This window comes from Protobothrops mucrosquamatus, unplaced genomic scaffold, assembly GCF_001527695.2.
Source record: "Protobothrops mucrosquamatus isolate PMUCROS unplaced genomic scaffold, P.Mucros_1.0 scaffold508, whole genome shotgun sequence".
Classification (NCBI taxonomy): Eukaryota; Metazoa; Chordata; class Lepidosauria; order Squamata; family Viperidae; genus Protobothrops; species Protobothrops mucrosquamatus.
The window spans coordinates 130,858-151,757 of record NW_015386823.1 but is presented as its reverse complement, the minus strand read 5'-3'; the positions used below and the strand labels follow the sequence as shown (position 1 = coordinate 151,757).

Sequence of the window (20,900 nt, the reverse complement as noted above, 5' to 3'; positions counted from 1 at the left end):
AAATACTTTATAAAAGTAACACATTACTCTGATAAAGTAATTCTCACATGTTCTGGATTTGTATGACATACAGATCTATAAACATGATCTACATTTACTTCAAACAATACTAGAAGCTGAAATGCAGCTGTCTACATTTGTGGTTCTCTGTATTATGCCAACACCACAATAGTATAAAACTGGATTTTGTTCAAATCTGTGAAATTGAATATTAAAAACAATAACAATATTCTGACAATATTATAAATAGCTGATTGTTTGCATTTTAAGCAGACTTCAAAGATTAGAATTGCCAGATCTAAGTTGCAAATATCCAGACGACCAAGAGATGGCAGCAAAGAAACAAAGAAAACTCTGCTGCCATCTAATGATTCTCTGGAGTTTTGTTGTGGAGATTTGAAAGGCATATAAAGCAGATTGCAACCTGAACTAGCAGAAACATGATTCTCGGTAAGGCTCACTTCTGCATTATATTTTATGATTCACAGAGTGAGACTTTTATTTGCATTTTTTAAATCATGCCTCTATTACTTTATAAGTAACGTAAGCCAGTGAACATATATAATGCTTCTTCCTTCTATTGTCCCAACAACCACCTTATGAAGTAGGTTGGGTTGAAAGAGAATAACTGGTCCAAAGTCATCCAGCCAGTTTTCATGTCTAAGGTGGGACTAGAAATCACAGTCTCCTGCTTTCTAGACTAGTGCCCTATCCATTAGACCAAATTGATTCTCTTTTTAAAATATTCTAAGGTTATACTTGCCAGGTAGAAAGGCAGTATACAAATTAAATAAGTAGTATTGTTTGGAAAACCATAGTCACTGTATTTTGTTTTGTATTATTTTGTATTGTTTACAATTCCCACTGTTGCCTCCAGAATCAGGCACTCCCAGTTTGGCATGGAGCTGATAAGAACTTGATCCCCAACTCTGAGACTTTAAAAGACTTTTACTTTTCAAAAAGAGTCTTCCTTCCCGATCGGCAAATACGAATCACCAGGAAAGCAAAAAGCATTTATTAAGGGGAGGTCAAGTCCTTTTATAGGGTACAGAAACAAATGATACATGTATTTGGATGTGTGATACATCAGAAAGCAAGTGATGAAACAACAAAAGACATTGATTACATGTGAGACTTGAACAATAGAAAACATTGATTCTAGAAAACATTCCACAAATGCAAATGATGTAGTAGTAGTAGTAGTAGTAGTAGTAGTAACAACAACAATAATAATAATAAAGTGGAAGGGACCTTGGAGGTCATCTAGTCCAATATGGGTTATATTACTCTTTTCCAGCTGGGTTTGTATGTTTCTTAAAACTTGCAAGTCTATTCAAGGACTTTCAGAATACAATCTCAATTGTTTAGTGTTTCCCGCATAGCAAAAGAAATTGGCATTGACCAAAAAGAAAAAAACCACTGGGTTTTCCTGTGTTTAACTGTGTTAAAAAGAGGTCTAGACTGCCATGTCACCTTTTAAAACGCTAATAATGAAGTCTAAAATTTTAGGCAACATCACTATCCACAGAGCAAAATTATTCTTGAGGCGTCCTTGGTGCTCTCTGAGCTTGAAGGCAACACAGAACTTATTTTCATCCTGCCAGATTACCACAATATTTTTCTGTACTTTTTAAAATCATTTTTAACTTTTACATTACATATTAAAATTATTTCATTACTTTAATATTTAATGTTGTTGCGGCGGTGATGATGGTTACAATAGTGTATGCCTAGAGCTACTCTTTCCTTCAAAAAAAGGGACCTCACCCCTCCCTTTAACTGCCATTAAGTTCAAGCCAAGAGCCATGACGCCGAGTAATATTTTCCGAACCTTCTTGGGAATTGTAGTCATTTACATGACAGCTGGCCTGCTTCGTGGAACGGTGACCTTACCGGCGGAGAACTACGACTCCCAGAAAGCCTTGCGCTCCCTATTCTTCAGCCTGTGGCGCTGATTGCTTCGAAGGTGGCGGTAGGTTTGTACTGTAAAGGATCTGACTGTCGGCGCTTTGTGCTGAAAGAGGTTGGACGTAGAGCGAGGTGAGTGCGGAGACAGAGGCAAGATGTGGAGGCTGTTGTAGTCTGTTTTTCTTTTTCTGTCTTAAATAAGATATATTTATGTTCAGGATTTGAGGAAATCGGATCTCTAGCCCACTTTTAGGCCCGCTCTGGGCGATAAGCCCCGCCGTCGCGTTGTATTTGCCTCTTGTCTGCCTTCTCGCGTTCTCACACCAGATGATTAAGAGTTTTTATTAAGTTTTTATTATTCTCTCCTTATTCAAGGAGAGAAGCATTCTAGAACTAAGGAGAAACTTCCTGACAGTTAGAACAATTAACCAGTGGAACAACCTGCCTCCAGAAGCGGTGAATGCTCCAACACTGGAAGTTTTTAAGAAGAGACTGGACAGCCATTTGTCTGAAATGGTATAGGGTTTCCTGCCTGAGCAGGAGGTTGGACTAGATGACCTTCAAGGTCCCTTCCAACTTTACTATTATTATTATTATTATTATTATTATTATTATTAGTCAAAAGGGCCCCAAGGTTACCTAAATGAACATATTGGCGTCTTTGGCACCATCCCTGTTACACTAAGTGACTAAGTCAGATACAGTTCGGGACGTTTGCAGTGGTGCCATCCAAATATATGAGGAATATAATCTTATCTGGAGAGAAGATTATCTCCATTGTCCTTAGAGACGTCAGAGTTTAAAGGGCTTGTGCTTTATTTGGGTGCATATCAAACTTTTGGGATGACACTTGTATTTTATCTTTCTATGTTAAAACATGCAAATGATCAGAAGTATAAAAATGATGGAATCAAATCCAATAGTTCTTTTTAAAAATTTCCTTTTTCTTTTTTTCCTACTTGTTTGATATTTAATTCTTGTTAAATTTGCTCCATTTATTTTTCCTTTCGTTAACATGTACTGTGTGTATACACACAAAACAGTTGACAATTATTAATAATTTTTAACAAGGACTCAGTTACAGTGTAGATGAATGCAACATTGAGAGACTTGACAGAGTAGGTTAAGGATAGGTCATGATGACGAATGTCTAGTTGCTAAGGAGTCAAAAACGACTTAATGGCGCATAATAAACAGTACAGTAGTAATATTACTTTTAATATTAAGTAATTAGTTTAAGATCAAAACATCTATTATAAAACAAATACTTTGATGTAATGTTTTTTCAATGTTATTGGAATGTTATTGGTTGCACTACATGACCTCCAAGGTCCCTTCCATCATCATCATCATCATCATCATCATCATCATCATCATCATCATCATCATCATCATCATCATTATTATTATTCTCAACTTTGGATGAAAAAAGCAAATAATTTTATCCTTGTATCATTGACATCCTAAGCTGTAAATAATGTTAATAGAATTCTTTTTCTTCTCTTTTTTAATACTCTAAACTATCTAAATAGTAGAATGTTAATTATCTTTAATTATATAAACATCACTATTAAAATGATACCTAACAATAAACAAGATTTATAACAACATAATAAAAAGGGGGAAAAGACACTGCAAACTTTGGAGATTTATAAATAAAAATATTGTCAGAATCAGCACAGAAAATATTTTTAGTTTATGAAAGCTGTCTAAATCAGAAGGTGGAACAAGGTTCTGTTGAATTCTGTCAAGGTAATTGTGAAATGCAAAAACAGTAACTGATCTCACCAATAGGACAGCAATATGGATTACTTGTCTATCATGCGAGATTGGTCATATTTTCATATTTTGGGTATATGTTTTATAGATTTTTTCATATTTTTTAAATTGTAATCCATCTAGAACTGAAAGATTGGGTGGCATTAATATATTGTAAATAAATAAATTTGGTAGCCAAATAAAAAAACACAAGCATAAATAGAGTTTAAAACATTGGTCACTTAATTATCATAAAATTGTATTTCCTATCAAAAGAAGAAGCGGCCTAAATTAGTTCCGAATTAGCCTGATCAAATATGGTCGAATAAGCTGAAAAATATTTAGTTAGTACATGACTATTTATTTGTTTATTTTTCTTGGTTTATATGATTCTGAGTAGCTTACATAAGTAATATAAATAAAACTTAGTTTTAAAAAATCATATCTAATTATCCTAAGTACTAGGGAACAACCTGTTCAAATACAAACAGTTCTCCTATTTGTATATAGTACATCAGATGGAGTTTTTGAAAACAATCTGACCTCTGGGAGATATAATTCCAAAGAAAGGTAAGGACAGTGACTGAGAAGGCCTTGTTTGATAGTCCCTACAAATGACTTTTTCTAGATGTAAGGACCCAGAAAAAACTCTAGCTTCCAAATCTTAAAACATACAGCAAAGCTGCTGGGAATATGTGGTTCTGAAAATAGTCAAGTATTATAGGTGACAATCCTTGCCTCAAATTGCATCTAATGTAGCTGTTAATACAATAGTGTTAAATGGGCCAAAATGACTGGCACCCCTAACTGCCCAGACTGCTGCTTCTGGACCAGCTGAAGCTTCAAGTTAATCTTCAGGGGCAATCAGTGTGGAATATATTGCAGTAGTCCAAATCAGAGTGACAGTGAGCAGGGTGTCCTAATCTAAAAAAGCTCTGTGTACAGGTCCTTGCACAGTACCTGGTTTTTGAACAAGAACTGTGGGTTACAATCTACTTTTGCTAATGGCGTGTCCAGAATTAAGATGGTCTTTGGTCTCAGAAGGCTTTCATGCACAAAGTAATTCTGCCTTGAGACTAAGTGTTTGTCCCTATCCACACCCTAGTAGCTTCCAGGCATCAGGAAAAACAACTGCATCTCTTGTTTGGCCTGCAGTCATGATGTTCCCCAGAGAAGTAGTTAACCGAAGTATTATATAGAAGTCCTCTTTCCCTATGAAAAAAAAATACGGATCTTACATTATGTCATTCCCTATGTAAAGGGTTTATCATGAATTCCACATTTCCTTCTTGGAGGGGGGGGGGACAAAATCAGTGTATTGTATTTACTGTGTGATATTTTCAACCACCAGGAGGCACTACATGGCTGCTTTCATTCACATAGGAAAATCCTTATTAGTTTACAAATGATACCTGACTTTTGTCAGCAAACGATCTTTCTGTGGTTTCTTGTAGATATAAAATAAGAGGAGCAAATGTATTAACCCTGTGGCATCCATAATAGAAGGCCCAGGTACTTAACTTCTCTTGTCTCGATCACTACTTAATGAAATATCCACTCAAGAGAAAGATGACCCTAGCAAAACTGTCATTTCATGGGCTGTCTAGAAGGGTATTTTATTTGTTTGTTTAAAACAGAGTTCCCCAACCTTTCCAGGTTGGTGGCCTGAGGGGGGGAAAGAGGGGATAGTTTTGTGGGAGGGGCAGGCACGTATTCGCGCACGAACACCTGTTGCTTTTGCGAGTGAGCCCAAGAGCACCTGTGATGCGCGAATGGGGACAAGAGCGCTTGCGCGAATGGGGCTGTGAGCACCCATGACGCTCGCTCGAGTGAGGCCCCAAGCGCACGCACATGCACCAGCTGGCCACTTGTGTGGCCCGGTTGCAAATAGGCCACCAACTGGTAGTGGGCCGTGGCCCACAGGTTGGGGACCCCTGGTTTAAAACATTGATATAGCTGTTCATCTTTCAGGCAGCTCTGGCTTGTTCCCGATCAAAAATTAAAAGATGTATAAAATCATTTTTAAAACTGTAAAGCACAATCAGTTAAAACATTAAAACAACAAAACCTGGTGCCAATCCATGTTAACACAACATCATCTAATCCTCTCCCAACGCATGGGGGAAAGCCAGTTTTTTTCTTTGTCATTGTTTATTCTATTGCTCCATTACTTTATTGCTGTTATGTTTACACTTCTTTTCATTTCTCCATTTTTATTTTTGTAAACGGCCTAGAATAATCCTCTGGTGAGTTAGGCAGCAAATAAATTTAATAAATGAATGAATGGGTGGAGCCCTGCTGAACTTTGGGGAACAAGGTGTTCTGCAAGGCAGGGGCTGCCTTGCTGGCATGCTTTCTAGTTTCCATTAGATGACAATATTTGTGGGAAGGGACTAGGAGTATGCCTGCCCTGACGGGATGGTAGGATGTGTAGATGTCTTTAGGGAAAGGTGGTCTTGCAGAAAGCCTGTATTCAAGCTATTCTGCTGCTCTAACAGTTGAAAGCAGCTTATGAAACAATTAAACTAAAGCATTAAAAGGACCTGGGTGAATGAATATATTTTAGCTCCTCCTAAACGCTAATAAATTAACACTTGCTTCAACTGCATTGTAATTTGTTTGAAAGAATCAGCCCAGACACAGAAAAAGTACAACTGTGTGTTGATAATCAGCATATCTATGATGGAGACAATTATATGGAAATAAACATCCTCTAAATAGTTCAGCTTTAGCAGTATAAGGATTTATATAACATCCTTCATCTTAATTTAAAATTGCTCTATATCAACTAGTCTTTTCCTGTCTTTTTTTCTCTAGTAGTTGTGGTAATGATCCAGATCCTTCAGTAAGCTTCGTTCGTTTTCTTTCTGTAATGGAGCAGGTTATGCTGAATCCACATGCAGGTTTTAGATAAATCACCAAAACCCCATCCTACCTCAAGAATTACCAAACATAAGTTGCACAATTTCTTGCTGAATACTGATACAACAAAGAATTTGCACACAAACGTCATTATATCACCTTTGGGTTTAATGCGTGTTCTGAACACAGAAAAATAATACTATTGCAAACTGAATAAAATAAATGAATAAAAAAGTACCTGTCTTGGTATTCAGTAAATACAAATAGAGATAGAATTCTCTCTTTTGTGCACCCTCCCTGACCCTCCCTCACAGCTCTATGCTTCACCCCACTCACTCCCTTGCCTGGCAGAAGCCATTTGTCTGGCTGTCGGCCTGGGACTTGTAACATCCGGCCAGATTTCCCACTGACTTTGATTATGGGAAGCTAGCTGGAAATTGTCTTTCCTAACCACTGAGGGATTCAGTGAAGGATGACAATTGGGACTACAAGGATTGCCGTTAAGCTTTACAACCCTATCATTTAGTGACAGAAATTCCAGTCTCAGTTGCCATCATGTCGAGCACTATATGTGAATTATGTTCTTGTTTTCTTTTTAAAATTGTTCAGGAACTAAAGTGAGACATTGGATTTCTCAAATTCTCCAGAAATAAGATTATTTAAGATTGGACTGTTTTACTTTTCCAGATGGCCACATCCACAGATCTGAATTGGGAGGAAAACTTGATTTCGCACTGGATGTCTAATGCTGCCCGTGCTGGAGTCATACTAAATCCTACTGTCCCTGGTTTGAAAACCACCAGAGCAATCAGTACTGAAAGTGTCTCATCAGATCATGGTATTAATTTGGTATATAGATCAAGTAGCATTTCTCCAAGTGAAAACACTATGCCCAAAGAGCAAATACTGGACTTTAAAAGTTCTTTTGAGGAAAAAGTGAATCCCTCCAAGACACTTTTTTCAACTTCAGCTTCTAACAAGGAGCAAACATTAATGGTTAAAGATGTCCCAGCTCAGTTGACCTCCATTGAAACTAAGCCTGATTCTGATCAATTAGATGATCTGGATGAAGGATGCTGCACTGAATTACTCTTACAAAAGCTGGAACAGGTAAAAAAACACTAAGATGACTATGTATGTTTTTAGACAAATTAAAAATATTCTTCCTTGTGAAAATTAGGTACATAACTCTATCCTTTTGCCCAGGAAGCTTTCATGAAACAATTTCTATATCTGTTGTTATAGTTTCTCTACTGTTGCCAGATCTGAGGAGAAATGTTATACTTTCATTTGAATTTCAGTGTGGTACTTATCAACCAGTAACAAATACCTATTTTCTTACCTCTTTTAATGCCAGACTCTAATGTACAAATTGTAAGAATCAGATGGAACTTGTACTTAGTCTTCAATGCTAGAAATGCTTTAAAGTATATTCTTATTCTTCTGAAAACTGTTTCATTTAACTGTATCAGCTAATCAGTCTAATGCATAAGGTCTAAGAATAAATCTGTCTAATTATACTCAAAAAGCTGAAAGAATTGCAACACCACAAGAAGGAACTTTTGAGAAGGCAACAAATGGAGCAAATTCAGAAATTAATGGAAGAGCAACAAAACTTACTTTCCCTGGTTGCTGAGCAGCAGGAACACACTGGTGAGTGAGTAATGACCTAATTTTAACATCTATAATAGACATTCATTTTACATATTCTTTTAAGTGTTTTGAGATAGCCGGTAAAATCTACTTTTCTTGCTATCTAGCTAATCAGTAATAATCTAAATTAAGAAATATGAATCTTGCTAAAGATTTTTCGAAGATGGATGCTGACACCTCTTTTTTTTCATACATCCTCATAAGTGTATAAATATGTGACATAATTCTCTTTTTACTATATAATTGCTTAAACATACTTTGGCCCTTCTCCAAAACCTTGATTAGAGAGACATTTTATGGCTGCTACTTTTAAGACCCTCCTGTTTTAAACATAACAAATTCTGAAAATTAGAATTTTCAGATTACATTTCACGCATAGAATTCATGTTATTAAAACATATCCTTCTTATAAAATCACAGTGCAGGTAGTCCTTGACTTATGTCCACAATTGGGAGCGGAATTTCTGTTGTAAGTCATGATTGTAAATTGAGTTGGATCTGATTTTATGACAATTTTTACAGTGGCCGTTAAACAAATCACCACAGTTTTTAAGAAAATCATGCCATTAAGTGAATCACAAAGCTGTTAAATGTACCCTACATCCCCAATGAATGCTTTTTGCCAGATATCAGCAAAAAAGATTGCAAATTGTGATAATTACTTGACAGCAGGAAGGTGCAACTGGTCATAAATTGCAAGCACTCAGATTGCAATCATGTGGCCGCAGAGTTGGTGCAACAATTGTAAGTGCAAGTACAGGTCATAAGTCACCTTTTCCAAGGCCATTGTAACTTTACATGGACAGTCATTAGTCAAGGACTACCTGTAGATCTTCTTTTTAAATAGGAGTGGAAAATTTGACACCCATTTTAAACACTAAGAAGGCTGTAAAAACAGGAGACTTATGAAGCTTTGTAAAGCGATCAATGACTGAGCTGTTTCAAGAATTCTAAAATAAATATGATTCACATGGTCCAATATTAGTTTTGACTATAGGAAAATGGTATATTTGTATTTTTGAAAATATTTTTTTAAAAAATGAGGGTAAGAGACACATGAATGAAAATGCAAAAAATTCTCAGCCCAAGATTTTCAGGCTAATTCTTCTAAGCTCTTTAACTATACAGTTAGTTCAAAAAATATATCTGTAAAACTTCAACAAAGTATTAAGTGTTTTAGGCTTTCCTTGACAATAAATAGCAGATGCAGAAAGGAATAGAAAAGGTGAATGTTCCAGTTTTCCACAAATCAATTTAGTACCTGTCATTTTGTGTTTAAATGAAAGGCTCTCCTGCAACCAAAGATGAAGGAACCCAGAACAATGCTGGATCGGTTTGTTTGTCTCCTGTCCCTTATTTTCCACTATGTCACAGTAGAGGCAACACTGATTGGGACAGTACATCCCATATTTCTTCTCCTGTGGACCAAAGAGATTTTTTACAAAATTTCAACAATAATCAAATATTGAAGAAAAATCATTCTGCAGACCCTTTTTATAAGAAGCAGTCTTTAGACATTTCTTTGAAAGGAAACAATGAATTGAAAGTTGAAGACCAAAATATTATTTCAGGTAAAGCAAACCTTTATCCTAACTAAAAATACATGTATGTCTAACACAGGCCAACCTAGGATGATTGACATAATATATATGTAATTATACAGAAATTTGTTTACCATCGGAGATTATGATTTTCTCTCTCTTACTGGGAGATCCCAGTATTTCCCTTGATCCTGCAAAAAATGGATTTTTTTTCCTAGTTTTAACATTGAAGTTCAGTGCTAAAGTAAGAAGCTTTCCCTTACTTCAGAGTATTTCCAAATTTCATCATAACCTTCCATATCCTTCTCTATATTGGTTGGAGCTAGATGGAGAGATATGGTGAGCTTGGGGCCTCGGAGGTGTTCAGATTTGCTCCCGAGGAGCATTTTTTAAAACAACCAATTAAAGCTACTCAGAGTGTTATTTATTTTTATTGTTTTTTTCAAATGTAATAATGCAAATTATTTTTGTTTACCCCAGTTCATAGAAAAAATATTTTTAGAGTCTTGATTTCTTCCTCCCTCCCGCCCATTTGATCATGTCCGATTCTTGGGGATTGTCTGGACAAGTCTGTGCAATTTTCTTGGCAAGGTTTTTCAGAAATGGTTTGACCAAGGTCATGCAACTGGCTATGTGCCTAAGATGGTTTTTAGTCTGATGCCTTAACCGCTACACCAAACTGGCTCTCAATATGTTTTTCAAGCTTTTAAAATAGATTTAAAAAGTTTTAAATTTTAAATCCTGTCTTTTACACTCTGATATTTTTTCAATGTATATTTTATTATCTATTGCTAAGTCATATGTTCCTCATCTTGTTTCTGTGATTAGATTTATTTTCTAACGAAAATAAAGTTAATTTTAACAAAAGCTAGAAGGGAAGAAAATCACAATCTTGGCCAGAAGGGCAACTTCACTGCTTTCTTGACAAAGCTTGCACAAGACAACAGGGAGTAGCTGGGCATGTCCTTTACTTTTGTAGGCAGAACTAAACAATCTCCAGAACAAAGTCTGCAAGGAAGTATAGAAGGAGACAGTGATTGTGAAGATCAAAGGAACATGGAGGTCTCTAAAAATCCGACTGCAAGGAAGTGTTCAGAAGCTGTTAATGCAGAAGAAAGGTAAAACAGTAAAATGCTGACAAAAATGTAAAAGCAATTAAGCTTACTAATTTTGATTATATTTATTTTAGTTGAAACTAAAAGCAGCAAAATTATTTGCCTGGAAGAAAATTCCAGTCTGCAGGAATCCCAAAGGTTCTTTTCAAAAGGCAATTGGACCTTCTTGGTTTTTTTTCCTGAAAACATTTTACTTCTCATCCAAGAAGCTTCTTCAGTTCTGGTTGATTGGTGGGGAATGGAAGGATTTACATTCCTTAGCAGTCGTCTGGTCATTAGCACTCTGAAGGTTGTTTGTTAGTTCTTTGAGCATCATTGAGGCCACTTGGGAGTTTATCTGTACCCTCAGGGTCACCTGATTCAGAATGCAAATGGGTATGGAACCTTTTTGGGACTGCTGAAAGGACTGTGTTTTAGACAGGAGACAGGGGGTGTTGTATCCCTACCCTTCTGTTGAGACAGGACTGTTCAGTTTTAATATAGATGGCCTCTTGACCCCTTTTTCAAGCCAGTGGTCCTCTGTCCAGAATGTGGACTTTATTGTCTTCAAAAGAGTGACCTTTGTCTTTCAGATCCAGATGGACTGCTGAATCTTGTTCTGATGGGTTTATTCTCCTCTATCGTGCCTTGCATTTGTGAAGTGGTTGTTTTGTTTCACCAATGTACAGATCTGCACATGTCTCACTGCACTGCACAACATATACCACATTACTCAGTTGGTGTCTGGGTGTTTTATCCTTGAGTTGGACAAGCTTCTGCCTTAATGCATTCCTGGGTTAAAGTATGCACCTATGTTGGTTGATTGAAAAGCCTTCTGAGCTTTTCAGATATTCCTATCTACAACACAATTCTTTTAGCAGTCCCCAAGAAGGTTCCACGCCATTTGCACTCTGATTCAGGTGACTCTGAGGGTACAGATAAACCCCTCAAATGGCCTCAACGACTCTCAGGGAGTTAACAACCAACCTTCAGAGCACTGCGCTGATGACTGCTAAAAATATAAATCCTTCTATTCCCCACCATTTAGCCAGAATTGAGAAAGCTTCTTGGATGAGAAGCAAAACATTTTCCAGGGGAAAAAAACAGGAAAGTCCAGTTGCCTTTTGAAAAGCACCTTTGGGACAATCGTGACCTAGATGATTGAGAATCTCTGTAGACATCTGCAGGAATATATACGTAACTTTAAAAAAGAAGAATTTCAGAAGAATAATCTCATTAAAATTTAATCAATAAAATGGTGGGGAGAAATTGAATACGATTTCAAAAGGTCAGTATTACTATTTTGAATATTTCCTAGATGACTCCAGAATCCTTATATCCATTTAGAAATGTCAAACTATGAAGAGTAAATATCAAGGCAAGAATAACCTTCACTTGCATTTTTTCATTAAAATAGAAAATATAATAGATACCTATTGTAGGAGGTAGTCAATGTAACACCAAGTTTTAAAAAGAGAGCAAGAAAGTACTAAATATTATTATTAGTTATTATTTAATATATATTATATACTATTTCTTATGCCTCAGCATTTCAAAGCAATTTACAATCAAAACAGCAATAATGGTGGCCTTGTACATCATAATTGATTCTCTGGGTAAGTAACTCATTGTTTCAGAAAGTAGTATATGGTGAAGTGCTCCACTCAGTAATCTGGCTACAACATTTTGCAGTTGCAACCTCTGAATCAGGCACAAGGTAGGTCTTCATAAAGCATATGGTAGCAATCTAAATAAGAAGTGACCAGCACATGAACAATTGTAACTAGGCTGCATTTGTACAGGAAAGAGCAGAGTTAGTATATCAATCAAAGCTGGTGTGTTGACATCTATTTCTGAGGAAAAGGTGCAACTAATAGTAGATAGTAGAGGGAAGTAATAGTATCATATAAATGGCAAAAGGTGAAAATGTACTAAAACAAGCAATAGCTTTGTATACAGGATCCAATCTAGATTGGTCACTGGGACCAGAGGTTTAGTCTTCCAAACTTTTGGACTCCTGCTAGAGCCCATCCTTAGGAAACTTCACTTTCTGGTGAGAGAGAGGAGGGGCTCTAGCATAAGTCTGAAAGCTCAGAAGACTAAACCTCCGGTCCCGGTGACCAACCCAGATTGAATCCTGCAACTTTACCGTGGGACACGTATATTTGCCTTCATTCATGAGTATTGGGTACATTAGGACACTGTTATAGTGCTGCAGGATCTAACAATTTTTAATTCTTTTAATTAACAAATTACAAGAAAAATACACACAATTATAACAATGTTTTGATTCTCTTGAAAACAGGCCTATTGCTACTTGTTTGCAAGAGAGAAAGCAAACATTTGAAGAATTTCTAGAAGAGCAGATACGGTTGGAGGAACAGAGGTTGAATGAAAAAGCAAATCTCAAGGTTAATAGTTACAGTATACAAAATATGCCAATTTCATAACGTGAGAATTAATTTTTTCATGTACATGTTGTACAGATTTTAGCAAATCTGGAATCTCAACAGATTATTTTAACAGTAATAAATTAACAGATATAAATAACTGAATTTCTTACACATATATAAATTGCTTGTTTTTTAGGTTGTTGAAAAAGCAGCATTCCAGAAATCAGTTTCAAAGCAACCCTTTTTAAAACGAGGTGAAGGCTTAAATAGATATACTAATGCCAAATATAAAGTTGCCAAACAAAAGGAAAGTAAGACAATTCTTCAGCCTGATCCCTTAGAAATTAAAAATACACTTAAAACAGACAAACTGCAGCTTCATCGGAAAACTGCCTCTTCAAATAAAATTTCTGACAATTTTGTGCCTAAACCTGTACATCGGAATATTAAAACAAAAAAGAATTTTTCTGCTCGAAAGACAACAGGACTTAGAAATTGCACTGGAAAAGGCATTTCTTCATCCACAAGGCAAAACTCTAATGAAATGAAAGCAGAAGTACTGAGAAATTCTCTAAGATCAGAAATAAATGGAGAAAAAGAAAAGAATAAAGAAAATGTAATGCCACTTGCCAAGCTGCATGAAATTGATGTCAAATTACCAGCAGGAAAAGAAGCACTGTCAGAAGTAACTGAATTTCTTATAAATCCATGTGAAAAAGACCAAGAGTTGTCTTTTGAACTTTCTTTCCAAAAAAAGTTGGGTAACTGGGAAGCTGAAAAAGAAAAAGAAAAAAATGAATTGGATGAATTTTTGTTTTTAGAGCAGGCTGCTGATGAAGTATCTTTCGCCAGTAACTCTTCACTCATAATAAGGATCTTGGATCAAGGCCAGCAAATTTCCTCAGGGCATAGACTGTCTTCTACTCCTATTAAATCAAGTTTGCAGGAGAAGCAGATTAATGTGTTAAATGTCACAGCTGCAGCTAACATAAATGGAAGAAATGGGTTTTCCCAAGGATCTAACCATGAGAGGCACCAGGATGGTTCCCAGGTACCAGAACCATTCATGGTTCACAGAAGTTCAGCTGACTATGAAACACTTCAAACTTCTTCCTCAACCGAATTTCAAGATACTAAAAACACTGAATTAGAGGAAGATAAATCTGATGAAAGCAGTGAGATGACTTCTGAAAGTGAAGAAGAATTTGAGATTACCATAAAACCTGCCAGTGAGGGAGCTGATAAGATCACTTTGAAAAAGCAAAATGGCTGTCCTGAATTTTCAGAGTGCAAAGAACCAATGGAGAGCACAGAGAGTGCTAAGAGTCCCAATTCAATGGAAAAAGACGGTGGCCAGTCTAATGAGCTATATAGAGACACTGCATATCCAAGTGTGTTCTGTAACGACAGAAATAAATTTCAGTTTGATGATGAAATCTCATGGTCTGACTTTGAGAATAGCAATCTGTGTAGCAATATGGTTTCTAAAGTACATCTGACGCCTGATTGTTCCAAGACACCTTTTCCTGATAAAGTAATAAAGAGGAAGATTGCCATGGTGAAGAAAGGAGATGCTTTGCTGAAACAAAATATGACGGTTAATGAGGAAACTGAGCCTCCTACATCAGATTTGATGCTAAAACTCTTTCCTTCCCTAAAACCTAAACAGAAGGTAGATGCACAAGCAAGACATGAGAGCAAATCGAACATGACTCAGGAAGAACCAAGTGGTAAGGGAGAGAGAAAAATCAATTACTGTATTAAATCAATTCCTAAAATCAATTATAAAAATCGATTATAAAAGTTTTAAAAATCAATTACTGAATTAGCTCTATATCATTTTATACAGAATTTCCTATATGTGCATGTTCTTTTTATACGGCATATAGTTTCACTGCACTCTTAAACCATAACCAAGAGCCAGAAATTATGGAATGCATATATAAAGCATTATGGTTTTCAAATTGTGCGGCAGTTGTATGTAAGATATAAAGAGGCTTTAGGGATCTATTTGATGCATATTTTGCAGGCCGTCATAAATGGTTTTAATTAAATCTAGACAAGCAGTGACCCCTTAGGTCATTGTTTCAGGGTAATTTCTTTAGCAGATTGCTCAATAATAGAACTTCTAATGTACTACCTTCACTAGAAAAGTTGGGATACATTCAGAGGGTAAGCGTAGTGAGATGAAACTTCAAGGGAGTAGATCCACATTGGACATTAGGAAAAACTTAACTATAATAGCTCTCAAACAGTAGAATAGGTCATTGCAATGTTTTTTCCCCTTCACTGGAGGTTTTCAGAGGCTGGATAATGATCTAGTGAGGATGGGGTAGTGAGTCCTGCAGTGTGTAGGGACATGGACTTGATGACCTCTTAGAACCTTTCCAATGTTATGGTTCTGTAACTGTAATAGCTACAACTAGAGTATTGTTTTTAAATAATGGTTTTTTAAAACTCCACTAACCTTATAGAATCCTCAGTAGAACCCTAGGTATTGATCCCATTTTACAATAAGATGAGTACATGAGATTTGATACGTATTGAAATGTTGTATAATTTGTTCCCTTTTAGGAGAAAGTGTGCGCTCACAGCTCTTGAAAGAGAAGCTTGTTGAATTGGAAATGGAAATTGAAAGGTTCAGGACTGAAAATGCATCCCTATCAAAACTTAGAGAAGAGCATGAAACTGCCCTGGAAAAACTTAGGTAATCTAAGTTCTGTCTCCACAAGCTAAATGATCTAGATCAGGGGTGTCAAACTGCCGGCCCATGGGCCGGACGCGTCACGTGGAAGCCGCGCCCACCCCATTGCCGGCAATGGCAAAACCGACCCGATACGTTGCGCAACGTCACGTGACGTCGCGAGTTTGACATGTCTGATCTAGATGATGTTTATCCCTGTAGTGTTTTCTTCCTTTCTTTCGTCTCTATGCAGAGAGAGAGAAAATCATTAATGATTAACTAATTATGCTCCCTTTGTACAAGAGAGTTTGGTCTCTTTATTTACCCTAGATACATTAACAGGAAGGGCTGTTTTTTCCTTTGATGTCCTGGAACACTGTATGTCAAAATTCAGTCATTGTTTCCATATTTCTCAAAATTAGAGCTGCTATTAACATAAAATATGTAACTTTTCCCAGATTTAAAAGTAATATAATTAGTTTATGAATTTAATATTCAAATGTTACAAGGGCCTTTTCCCAAAAAAAGTAATTGGCTGTACATTAGCACAGTGTCCAATGACCAAGATTTTTTATTTTGAATAATTGCTGATTTAACAGGGAGAATTACAAATGTAAGTTCTTTCTTATTTATTTTTCCAGCCAACAATCCATGGACAGATTTTTGAAAATATGTCAAGCCTATTATTATAAATTAATGAAAAGGATATTCTAAAAGTCTTTGAAAGAGTTCAGTTTCAGTGCACACCCGTTTTTAAAAAAAATGTGGACCATTGTTTCCAAGTTACATTGTGATATCTGATTTTTATGTGATAAATATTTTGTAATTTTTGTTCTGTAAACTTTCAGGAAAGAAAAATCTGACTACGAACACCATAAAACACAACAGCTTGCTCAAATAGAAGAACTTAAAAAAGAAGAAGCAAGAAAATTGCAGAAAGAACGTAAAGTTTTTGAGAAGTATGCACAGGCAGCTAGAGCCATTCCAGATAAAAAAGAACGTGATGAAATTCAGGTATGAATGCAACATAAATAAGCAACCTAATTGAGGGAAATGAATAATGGGAAAAACTCCCCATTATCTAAAAATATCAAAATATAGATTATTGTTTTTAATGAGTTCATTCTATAAAACATAACCAATGTTCCATTATAAAATTAACTTAAATTCAAATGTAAAACCAGATGTGCCCTATATGCACTGTGTAGTTACCCTATCCAATTCTGATAGTGGTGTCAGCTGGATAATTAATTTCAGTAACTTGTGGTACAGTAGAATGCATTATGTAGTGACTTCTTTTCAGATAGATGTGTGCTTCCACTCAACAATAGAAATTAAAGCATCAGATAAATTTGGGGGGAGTTGACATTTTTTCACAAGAAGAGCAAATATGACCATAAGACCAAAGAGATTAATTTTTGTTATACCATGGTGAACAGAAGACTGCATCAAGAGTTGAAGAGATTTCCCTCATTTCTCTGTTCTCTCCTTTTTCCTGTAAAACAACTGGCTTGCTAATGAAAAGAATAGGCAATGTGGCTTGTACCAGATTCAGTTACACTCCTATACTGTTCCAATTGTGAAAGTTTTAGGAGAAAACATTTATTTATTTATTTATTCATTCGTTCGTTCTTTCGCTCGTTCATTCGTTCATTCATTTCCCCCTTTATTTTTTAATATTTTTTTTAGAAATAACTCAAGGCAGCAAATATATCTAACACACCTTCCTCCTCCTATTTTCCCTACAACAAAAACCCGGTGAAGTGGGTTGAGAATGATTGGCCCAAGATCACCTAGGTGGCTTTCATGGCTAAGACAGGACTTGAACTCACAATCTCCTGCTTTCTAGGCCTCTCCTGGTGCCTTAACCACTAGACCAAACTGGCTCATTCAATAAGCTTGGCTGTGAAACCATTGTTATGGGATAATGAACTGTTTCTTCTTAATTTAGTCCAGTGTTTCTCAACCTTGACAATTTTAAGGCATGTGGACTTCAACTCCCAGAATTCCACAGCCAGCTTTGCTGGCTGTGGAATTCTGGGAGTTGAAGTCCACATGCCTTAAAATTGTCAAGGTTGAGAAACACTGATTTAGTTAGTCAAACTGGTGGGAGAGGCTTAGTTGGTGTGGATGTGTACCTAAAAGGATGGCATGTTTCAAGTTGCCTAGGAAGAGTTGCTGGTATAGGGGCATTAATAATAACCAATCACATTGGTTTACCAGTTTTCTAGAAAACAGGCAGGCCTGTGTCAAAATATAGACCAGCTGACAGACCTTCTGTGAGGTAAAGTGGGAACGAGCTTGCCTGGCCTATCCAGAGAGCTCTCATTTCATCCTGGGTCTGTTGCCATCAGAGCTATTTAGACATCAGTTTACTTGTGTCCCTTTCCCTTGGGCCAAAGGGGGAAATTGGCACTGAATTTCATCCGGCTCCCACTTAATGATGAAGGCTAGAAAGAAGCAATAGCACTTGGGATGAGTTAGCCATACCTCATAGAGGTATTCCAGAGCACATGGTGTGTTGTCCCACCCTTAATAATAATAATAATAATTAAAAAAAAAGTTGGAAGGGACCTTGGAGGTCATCTAGTCCAACCTCCTGCTCAGGCAGGAAACCCTATACCATTTCAGACAAATGGCTGTCCAGTCTCTTCTTAAAAACTTCCAGTGTTGGAGCATTCACTGCTTCTGGAGGCACGTTGTTCCACAGGTTAATTGTTCTAACTGTCAGGAAGTTTCTCCTTAGTTCTAGGTTGCTTCTCTCCTTGATTAGTTTCCATCCGTTGCTTCTTGTCCTGCCTTCAGGTGCTTTGGAAAATAGCTTGACTCCCTCTTCTTTGTGGCAGCCCCTGAGATATTGGAACACTGCTATCATGTCCCCCCTCGTCCTTCTCTTCGTTAAACTAGACAAATCCAATTCCAGCAACCGTTCCTTATATGTTTTAGCCTCCAGTCCCCTGATCATCTTTGTTGCTCTTCTCTGTACTCTTTCTAGAGTCTCAACATCTTTTTTAATAAAACAGTACAGTTCAGCAAAAAATCATTTTATGTAGATTGAAAGAAACAAGAAACATATTTTTCTGGATGTTAAAGAATGGATTCCAGATATGTGTTACCATTTTTGAAATGTTTATATTCTAAAAATGAAAAGATGAAGTGTGTTTCTGTAGACTCTAGATTTAACACATTGAATTAATTTTTACATTGATACTACATAGGTCTTATTTTTTTCCATTTTTTAAATTATGTTCAACTTATTTTAATTCCCGTAAAAATTCTTTGTTGTGTTTACTGAATAATCACTTATACATTTTGTGTTTTTTTTAAAATATTAGTGAAATCTAACAGAATAATGAAGCGGTAGAAAGCTTAACTAGACTGAATCCCTTGTTTGCAAAAGTGGGTAAAAACCTACTAGGCATTAATTAGGGGAAAATCAACGGCACATCTCTGGTAAATTTGTTGTTACCGTATATACTCGAGTATAAGCCGACCCGAATATAAGCTGAGGCACCTAATTTTACCACAAAGAACTGGGAAAAAATATTGACTCGAGTATAAGCCTAGGGTGGGAAATGAGGCAGCTACTGGTAAATGTAAAAAATGAAGATAGATACCAATAAAATTACATGATTATTTATTTGAAAGAAAAACAATAACCTAGCTCTGTAAGTGGAAAAGGGGGTCAACAAAAACAATATGGTATCAAAAATACCGTAACTTTAAAAGTACAACAACCTTAGCTCAATCAGCAACCACTCTCGCACGGGCAATTGCAAATTTCTCCAGCAGCAAAGAGATGAATGGAAGGAGGCAGCGCTTCCCAAAGGCAGCCTGCTGTAAAGAGGCTTTCCCCGGAAATCGGCTGCAAGTCAAGCAAGCGGCCGAGCAGGAGACTTCCCTCCCTCCCTGGATGCACCTTGAGTAAGCCGGTGTCGACTTTTAGTGATTGCATAGATTCCCCCCCCCAAAAAAAAGAACTACGGTACTCACTTTCCTCAGTTCTCGAGACGCTGACTCGAGTATAAGCCGAGGGGGGCATTTTTCAGCACAAAAAATGTGCTGAAAAAGTCGGCTTATACTCAAGTATATACGGTAGCCCTTTTTTTTCAAGACAGGTCTGTTGGTCTTGAAAAAGATCCTTGAACCCATTTAATACCAGAAAACTGGTATACCCACGAATATTAAGGCAGGTCTATAAATAGTACTTTGTGAAGACAGGATGCAGATAGATACCCCTGCAGAAACCAGTGTCCAGTCTCTTCTACATCACAAATTAAATGGCAGTACTTGATGATGGAGCTGAGTTGCTCTGCTCACAGCAGCTGGCTAACAGGAAGTTGGCAGATGCCAGTCCCTGGTTGTCTTATCACTGATACCACAACTGAAGCGTTATAAATTGTTTCTACACCAGCATTTGCTGTGGGAGAACACGAAGATAGTGGTTTAGCAACCAAAGTAAAAGTTACCACTTTTTAAAGATTGCTTCAGTTGTTGCTTATAGAAGTGATTGTGTCTATTGCACAATTATGCTTTGCAGTTTATTCCCCAGTTGGAGTGCTCGTCAAGTCCAATAGGCCTTGCTGTGAGGCCCTCCTGATATATCCTTTCTGCAAGTTTACCTCTTCATTCTCACAATCTGTGGAAGGGGGAATCCAATTATGTGTTAAAAGTGAGGAACACAGGTTAATTAAAAGTGAGTACAAAAATATAAAAGCGAGTCTTTTGGGGAAAAGTACATTATTCGTATCTGAACTGAATAAATGTAATTCTAATATCTAATATGTGGAAAGATGTTCATCTGTCTGTTTTTTTCTTAAGGCTTTGAAGCAACAAATAGCAACATTGCAGGAAGATGTAAAAAAGAGAGAAACAAAATGGTCAGCAACTCATACTCGTCTGAGGGATCAGATTGAAGCCTTAACGAAGGAGAATACACAACTGCGAGAAGAAATCAAAATTATGGAAAAGTTCCGTTTGGAGGCCTGGAAGAGAAAAGAAGCCCCCA

General features: G+C 36.7%; 1 protein-coding gene across 1 annotated transcript in view; it reads left to right on the top strand.

Moving 5' to 3' along the window:
- The first annotated feature begins 1,953 nt into the window (after nt 1–1,953).
- CENPJ (centromere protein J) overlaps nt 1,954–20,900 on the top strand; it is a 28,192-nt gene continuing 9,245 nt past the window's right edge. The window contains exons 1-9 of the mRNA XM_029284307.1: nt 1,954–2,040; nt 7,216–7,638; nt 8,058–8,181; nt 9,468–9,752; nt 10,702–10,840; nt 13,122–13,227; nt 13,406–14,939; nt 15,784–15,916; nt 16,741–16,906. Of these exons, the coding sequence (XP_029140140.1) occupies nt 7,216–7,638; nt 8,058–8,181; nt 9,468–9,752; nt 10,702–10,840; nt 13,122–13,227; nt 13,406–14,939; nt 15,784–15,916; nt 16,741–16,906 (2,910 nt within the window). The 5' untranslated portion in view covers nt 1,954–2,040. The remainder of the gene's footprint in view (nt 2,041–7,215; nt 7,639–8,057; nt 8,182–9,467; nt 9,753–10,701; nt 10,841–13,121; nt 13,228–13,405; nt 14,940–15,783; nt 15,917–16,740; nt 16,907–20,900) is intronic.